Here is a 7,932-nt window from a genome sequence, read left to right as displayed (position 1 = left end):
CTGGACTAGGTAGAAGTTGTTTTGGGATGAATCCTAGTGGAGGAGTTTGGGATCATCCTCCCTTGCGGCAGAATCCTTTCCAGCAGGCATCGGGGCTGAGCTCGGTTTGCTTGAGGAGTCAGACGAAAGCACAGAATCCCATAGAACAGCTGAGGCTGGGAGGGGCCTGTGGAGGTCCTCTGGTCCAACCTGCCTGCTCACGCAGGGTCACCTGGACCAGGTTGCCCAGGACTGTGGAGTAGTGGGCACCTTCCCTTGACACAGAGAGCATCTCACGGGCTGAAAGAGGGATGCTCTGGAGAGTTTCTGGCAAACCTCTGGAGAAGAGCTTGTCCTCGCCCCTCTTCCAGGGGCTTTTCCAGCTCTGGTGCCCTTCCCAAGGACAGCCCCACCAGGTGGGTGCAGTCAGCATTGCAGGAAAGAAGAGGCAGCAGCCACCGCAGTCAGCACTGCGGGAGAGCTGGGACCCCGGAGACCCTCCCAGGCTCTCCAAACCCAGCCTAGCCCTGTCCAGACAGTGTCCACAAGAGTGGTCTTATATATCCCTTTTCCCAGCGTGCTGAACTTCCCTTGAAGCGTTAAGCGCCGGGCTGAAGGGCTAAGGCTTGGACAATAGGCCCAGGCCAGACCTGACCTAGAGATCAATCCTGTCTATTTGGAAACTGATAACCGTCGTGCTAGTAGGCATCATGCTAGGTTATAACAAACCACCTATACTGATGTAAAAAGTGCTGAAGTGTTAAAGTACTGAAGCCTGAACAACAGGCCCCGAGCCCAAGCTGCTAACTTAGTATGTAGTCATTAAGGAAATCACGTAGTAAGGAATTAATGAAAGATGGAGCTTAGCTATCATATGCTCGTTACTGACGGTGCATGTCATGAAAACATGTCTATCCTGGATGTACCTTTCTTCTTCTTCGCGTAGAGGCAAGGTAAGAAGGCCATGAAGGCGGCTGTCCGGCCTTGGGACCAGGCGGGTGGCCTTGTTCTAAAGAGAGCATAAATAAATCAGATAAGCAGGGAAACTCCCTTAGCTTCTCCCTTGAGCCCTGGCCAGGCTCTGGGGGAATCTAATGCGAGAGTGAAACCAGACAGTTCCGCCTCATACAGAGGTGCCAGCTATGCTGGCTTGCTGATTTGGGGGCGTATAAGGCTGGACCCGCTCACAGCGACTTTGGACGCCTCACCTACGGGTGGACGCACCGCGTAGGACTTCCCCCTTGCCGGGAAAGGCTCTCCAAATCCTCGCTGTAACCGGGGCTGCCCAGCATCTGCGGGTCTGGATGATGGTAGCGTGTGCAAGTGGTGATGGATCTTTCTTAATCACTCTTGTCTCTCTCAGGTAGTAACGATTTGACGCATTACCCTGTATTTTCCTCTTTGTTTAAGTGCACGATTCTGTCTTTTCTTACTGTGTATGTTTTCTGCATTATTCTGTTACATTGTTTAGTTATTTCCAGTAAAATACACCTTGCTCTCTTCACTCTGGTGTCTGAGTTTAATTGGTATCCCTAACCGGCAAAACACAGGCCCACAATCTTTCCTGTTGGAGTGTAAAATAGCCAGAAGATGCCCATGTCCTGCACTTTTCCTGCAAAGACTCACTCTGATTTCCTGCATTTTTCCTGTAAGGGCATTTTCTTAGCTCTCTTCCTCGCTTCCGAGGCACTGCACGGTATCAACAGGCACAGCAGACACACGGCGTCCAAAGCTGACCGTGGATCCCCTTTTTGCCACGGGGAGGGCCTTTCGCACAAGCGTGTCCCTGGCTGTGCTGGCTGCTCGGTGGGTGAAAGTCACGGCTCACAGTGGAGTCTGCCTTTCGCCACGATGGTCATTCCCAGGGAGAACAGCTCGTGGGATTGAGCAGGACCCTGCAGGGAGAACAGAAGGGCAGGGACGCAGACATTTGCCACAAGGCCAGCGGAGCGGGTTGCTCCAGCGCAGCCCACTGCGCCTTGCTACGCTGCTGGACCTGTGCGGATGCTCAGGGGACAAAGGGTTAAACCTGAGTTGCCTGCATGAAATACAGCTGTCGCCGGCCTGGGGGCAAGCTGACCCAGGAGCTGGTCCTGAAAAGCACCAGCCCAGGGCACGGAAAGCTTTGAACAGCTGCGACTCTTCTGGAACAGACTGTGCCATGTGCATCCATTTCTATTAGCAACTCTCTCCTGCAGGGGAAAAGGAGTTTGGGATCTTGCTCATGGCCACAGGAGGAGGGTGGTGGCCTCGGATGGTGCGTGAGGCTCGGGGCTGGCCTTGCTGTGCCCACAGAGTGACAGAGGAAAGACGCTCCCTGGGGAAGAGCCATCAGCGTGCATTTGAAATGGAGGAAAACTTCACTGCGGTTTTGGTTGTAGGTGGAAAGTTGTGGAGGAATCGAAGAGAAATTCTACGCCTTCCATAGCCTGACAAAGGGAACTGGCTGTACAGCAATTTTTTTGTTTGTTTAATGTTTCTGGGAAGAGGCTTATGCTGGTAGCGAGCAAGGCAGAGTGTCAGACAAAGCAGCTCACGGGATGGGCGGGATAGAGGGAAATTTCCTTGGCTATTAAAAGCCCCATTGCTCTAGAAGTTGCATCTTTTTTCTCTCGTCCTTTCTCTTAGAAGGGAGTGGGTGGAGGGGCGTGGAGGGTTTCCCTTCACACTGTTATAATCAGACAAAGCCAGTTTTTATAAATATATATAGCTTTATTTGGGTTCAGTCGACTGAGGGTGGGAAGCAATAGGCAAAGCAGCGCTGGGTGCGAGGAGAGCCGCACCTCTGCCACACGCACCCCGAGCTCCAAAAAGCAGCGTTTTTTTATACTCTTGTGCCATCGTCTTTAACCAATCTCCTCCCGGCAGATAGTTGTCCTGCTCTTTTCCATTGGGGCATTTGAGTTGCTTGGGTGCGTGTCCTCCTCCTATTGGGTCTTTCGAAAGTCTCGAAGCCTTGGTCTCTTGGCGCGCTTTTCTCCTATTGGATCTTTTAAAAGCCTCATGATCTCATCTTTTTGGGGGGCTTTTCTTCAGACAGCAGTTACATATTAGCTCTAGGTGGGGTTTCTGAGACACGGTTACACTGTTCCAATCCGCATGGCACACTTTACATCTTTATGGTTTAACATTTACAGATCATTCAAGTGTATTGCACCCGCCAATTATGTTATTGTAACATAACAAATTAGTTACAATAGTCTATTACAACAGCTCCTACCACATGCATCGTAGCAGTCAAGATGGAATATGCCTTTCTCCTGTACCTGTTCTTTTTGGAACATGGTGAATTCAATCAATAGCCCACTGAGTTCAGCAGACACCTGTGAGTTTTAGCCTTTGGCTCAGCAGCTAGATGCAACCTCCTGTCACTGGTGTCAGCACCATTAATGCAGATAATCTGCTCGCTACTAATGTAGGCTACTACTATGTAACAGTCTGTGCCAGAGTAGAGCCCGATCCAACGTTACATGCAAGGACAGTACTGCCAAGAGGTGTGAGACTGAAAGGGAAAACGAGAGAGCCTGTACACCTTTAAATGGCTTGAAGGGATGACAAGGAGAAGCACTGTGTATATAACACCAAAAACAAAACCAAAAAACAAAACCAGAAAGGATTTTCCCCCTCAATTTCTGATCGTTCTGTGACAAAGCCCTGCCCCGCACCATGCGCGTCCCGTCCACGTTCAGGGATCCGGATGGGATGGTGGGGCAGAGCACAGCCTCAGGCAGCTTGCAGAGGGCACACGAGTGGGAGGGGAGGCTCCTGCAGCGGAGGGCCCTTGGCAGGCTGGAGAACGGGGCTGGCAGGAGCCTGCTGTGGTCAAAGAAGGGGAAGAGGGAAGAGCGCCGTCCTGGACCCGGGGAGGAAGAAGCCTTTGGAGCCGTATGTGCTGGGGGAGAGCCCGCTGGAAGGCAGCTGTGCAGAGCCCTGGGGTCACGGTGGACCCGAGGCTGACCAGCTTGGAGCCAGCAGAGTACCCCTGGGGCAGTGGCGGCTAAGTGCCTCCTGGGCTGCAGCAGGCAAACCCCTGGCAGCAGGTGGAGGGGGGGTCCTTCCCCTCTGCTCTGTCCTGCTCTGGGCTCCCCAGGGCAAGGCAGCCAGGGCCATGCTGGATGGAACCCCCAGCCCGAGGCCCCGCCCACTTTCCGTTGGGCCCAGCGTTGGTCCGTTGGAGCCAACAGCCGCCAGAGCCGGCAGCACGGGGCTGTGCTGGCACGGAGCGGCGCCGGGAGGAGGCAGGGCCAGGCCGAGCGGCGCTCCCCGGCACCGGCACCCCGCTTCCCGTCCTCGCTGTGGCCGGCTGGGCCACATCCTTGGTGCAGAGCGAGGGTCCTCCTGTCCCGGGCAGGATGGGTCAGGCCAACTGCTGCTGGCGCTCCAGGTGAGCTCCCGCCGCGGCTCGGGCACGGCCGGGCACGGCCGGGCCCCGCAGACGGGGCCATTCTCATGCCCGCCGCGCTCTGCTCCCCAGGGAGGCTCTCACCGAGGCCGAGGCGGTGCTGAGCACGGACGTGCGGCTGACCCGGGGCCGCAAGAGGAGCGAGAGGCGCCTTCTCCTCCTCCAAGAGGAACTGGTGGTTGCCAAGTTGCAGTAAGCCCCTGGGAGCCCAGCTGCCTTTTCCCCATCCCTGGCCCCGGCCCCAGGCCAGGGACGCTCTGGCACCAGCCCTGGGCCCTGGGGCCTTGGTGCCGGATGCACCAACGTCCGTCCCAAGGGCAGGTGGGGGGCCGGGCTCTGCCCGGGGGCACCCCAAGGCGGCCACCTCAGGCTCCCTGCCCGTCTCTCTTCTCCGCAGACGTGGCACCACCCTGCGCCCACAGCTCCGCCTGGCCCTGGACCAGCTGTGGGTGCTGAGCAGCGGGAAGCAGGCAGCGGGGGAGGTCAAAGGGGAAGAGGAGGAGGAAGGCAGCGAGGAGGACAGGGCCTCCATCCTCCTCATCTGGCCCACCGGCACCTGCGTTGCCACTTTCGGGTGAGTCGTGGGGCCACGTCCCACGGCCGGGCAGGAGAGGTTCCCAAGCGTGCCCACGCCACCCTGTGAATGGCCTCTGCCCTCCGTGCAGAGCCTGGGCAGGGAGCGGGCAGCGCGCCGGCAGGGAGGGATGGGGGGGTGCGTTCCCACATCCTGCATCCCCTGGTCACCTTTCGGTCCCCACAAGGGAAGGGCAGGGGCAGCTGCTCTGGCAGCACAGAGGGAGCCAGGGCTTGGGCAGCAGGCCTGTCCTGCCCCACTGGGCTTGTGCTGCCCCTCTGCCTTTCCCAAGGGGCAAGGCTGTGCAGGCGCCTGCCTGTGACGACAGGCTGGGCGGCAGCGGGGCCTGACGCGGGTTCTCCTCTCTTTCTGCAGCTCCCGCGCACTGAAGCAGCTGTGGGTGGGCAAGCTGCTGGGGTAAGCTAGGGGGGTGCTTCAGGCACAGCCGAATGGGGGACCTCAGCTCCCCAGCTGGGGAGAGCTGCCACTGCGGCTGCGGGCAGCTCTCCGGCAGAGTTGCCTGACAAGACACAAGAGGTGGCTTGGGGCTCACCCAGCTCTCTCCTGGCCCCTTCCCGGTGCACAGGACACCCGATGGAGGAAAGGGAGCCCGAGTGGCCAGTGTCCCATCCATCAAACTCCTGCAGAAGGAGCTGAGCCGACGCCACGCCGTGAGTGTCTCTCTAGTGTGGCCGCTGACCCCGAGCACTGGCCCTGCAGCCGAGCAGCAGAGGCATCGCTGCTCACCTCCTTCCACTCTTTCTCTCCTGCCCAGTGGAGGACATTCAGCGCCAGGAGCCTGGAGCGGCTGATGCAGTGTCGGGCAGAGGTGAGAATGGCTGCCTTTCACCGGCCTCTGGCTGTGCCGGCGTGCCACGGATGTGCGGCCGCTGGGGTGAGCCTGTGCAGGAGGGAGGGAGGGTCCCGCGGTGCCACTCCAGGAGCAAAGAGGGTTGGGGAGCCACCAGGAACGCCGCGTGTCCTCGCCGGCGGTGCTGGGAGGAAACCTGCTGCGTGAGGCAGGGAGCCCGGGAGGGCAGAGAGTCCCCGCTCTGCCGCCCTCTGGCTGCTGGTGCCGGGTGGCCGTTGCCGGTGGCCCTCTCTGCTGCGGGGCTGCTCTCTAAGCGCAGCCTGGTTCTTGCAGGCTGATCCCAAGCAAGGGCCTCCAACAGCCCCATCTACCAAGGGAGGGGGACTTCGCCGCTCATCGGGTGAGTTTGGGAACGAAGGGCAGGGAGGGCCTTCTTTTCTCCAGGACCGGCACGTCTGCACAAGGGAGGATGCTGTTGCTGCTGCCCTCTGCCCAGAGGAAATCGGTGCCCATCACACTGCAGCAGGAGAGAGCGGAGCGCTCGGGAGCCTTCGACAGTGCTGAGCACTCGAGGTGCTGCCTGCCTGAGCTCTGCCCCCAGAGCCGGGCAGAGGGGTCCCTGCTTCTCGGCCAGAGCCGGGAATGAGCCCTGCTCGCTTGTTCCCTGAGTGTCACCCTGCAGGTTGGGCACCCCAAGGGAGGACGGAGGTCACCCGGACGAGCAAGGACACCCGCTGGGCAGCGGCCGCTGCACGTGGTTCTGCTGGACAGGGAGCCTCCCTCTGCTGCTGCTGCTGGCAGCCTGGAGGAGGGCAGGGCGAGGGCTGGGCCGGGCTGTCCCGCCGGCTCTCAGGAGGCTGCGAGCCGGAGCCGCCGAGCCAGAGCCCTGGTTCCAGCTGCCGGCTCCCTGCCCGTGCCGTCCCGCCGCAGCGCTCAGCGCCGCGCTGCAGGCAGGGCTGGGCTGGGCAGGCTCCGGGAGCGCTGGCCTGGCGGTTCCCACTGACGGGCTCTTGCTCTCTTTTCCTTTGCAGCGGGAGGGAGCGGCGGCGGCAGCAGCAGCAGCAGCAGCAGCAGCAGGAGGGGGCTGCCCTGGCCCTTTGCTCTGCGGCGGAGCCCGGCCGCTGCCCCGGCGCCAGGGCAGGCGGGCTCCGGCTGCAGCAGGGCGCTCTTTGGGCAGCCCCTGGCAGCCCTCTGCGGGGAGGCCGGCACGCTGCCCCGGCCCATCCAGGTAGGCCAGCCTGCACAGGGGGGCCCCAGCCCTCCCCCCGGCTGCTCCAGAGGCAGCGTCCCCAGCGGCTCCGGGGCTGGCTGGGGGACTGGGCTCTTCACCCACGCCTCACGCTGCTGGTCCCAGGCCCTTTGCGGGGCGAGGGAGCCCAGCCTGGGGCAGAGCTCTGGCCTCTGCCCTCACTTGTTTCTTCAGCCAAGCAGCTGTCCTCCTGCGTCTCCCGCAGGAGCTCCTGGACATCCTGCACCAGCGAGGACCGTCGACGGAGGGGATCTTCCGCAGAGCTGCCGGCGCGACGGAACTTCGGAACCTGAAGGAGGCCCTGGACCGCGGCGCAGATGTGGACCTGCCAAGCCAGCCCGAGATCCTGCTGGCTGCCGTCCTGAAGGTGAGCGCTTCTGCCCTGCCGCTGGAAGAGCTCCTGGCTGGCCCGGGATCTTCAGAGGCTCACCTGAAGCCCTTGGCCTTGCAGGACTTTCTCCGCAGCATCCCCGGCAAGCTCCTGGACGTGGACCTCTACCAGGACTGGATGCGAGCCATGGAGAGGCCGAGCCAGCAGGCAAGGGTGGAAGAGCTGAGAGTGTAAGTGTGGCCAGCAGCCTGCCTCTTGCGTAGGGAGTGGGGGGGGCCTGGGACTTGCCTGGAAAGGCACGGGCTCCTTAGAAGCTTGCATTTTCTGGCAGCTCGCGTTTGCTGGGCTGGGGTGTCATTTTGGGGGAAAGGGCGTGGGCAGGGAGCCTTCCCTTGCGTGGGCTTGGGGGAAATCGGGCGCTGGGAAGCAACACTCTGTTTTCTTCCTGATCGCTGACTGGGAGCACGTGGAAAGGGGCACAACACAGACACTGGCTCCCGCCTGCCTTGTGCAAGCTTCAGGGACAGCTGGGGGCAACTTCTGCTTCCTTAACGTTGTGTTCCTGCTCCCTCAGGGTGGCCGAGAA

At 60.6% G+C, this 7,932-nt stretch overlaps 1 protein-coding gene across 1 annotated transcript; it reads left to right on the top strand.

Annotated features, from left to right (window-relative positions):
- The first annotated feature begins 3,645 nt into the window (after nucleotides 1-3,645).
- LOC141957768 (T-cell activation Rho GTPase-activating protein-like) lies at nucleotides 3,646-7,580 on the top strand. The gene is made up of 4 exons (XM_074899762.1): nucleotides 3,646-3,684; nucleotides 6,944-6,994; nucleotides 7,221-7,382; nucleotides 7,467-7,580. The coding sequence occupies exons 1-4, from the start codon at nucleotides 3,646-3,648 to the stop codon at nucleotides 7,578-7,580; spliced, it is 366 nt and encodes a 121-aa protein (XP_074755863.1).
- Nucleotides 7,581-7,932: the final 352 nt, after the last annotated feature.

The sequence above is a fragment of the Athene noctua genome, chromosome 1, assembly GCF_965140245.1.
Source record: "Athene noctua chromosome 1, bAthNoc1.hap1.1, whole genome shotgun sequence".
Taxonomy (NCBI): domain Eukaryota; kingdom Metazoa; phylum Chordata; class Aves; order Strigiformes; family Strigidae; genus Athene; species Athene noctua.
This window is presented reverse-complemented; position numbering and strand designations above follow the sequence as displayed.

Coding starts and splice junctions, on each gene's coding strand:
- LOC141957768 (XM_074899762.1), top strand. CDS start 3,646: ATGCGCGTCCCGTCCACGTTCAGGGATCCGGATGGGATG. Junction 3,685..6,943: donor TCAGGGATCCGGATGGGATG/GTGGGGCAGAGC, acceptor CTCTTTGGGCAG/CCCCTGGCAGCCCTCTGCGG. Junction 6,995..7,220: donor CGCTGCCCCGGCCCATCCAG/GTAGGCCAGCCT, acceptor CGTCTCCCGCAG/GAGCTCCTGGACATCCTGCA.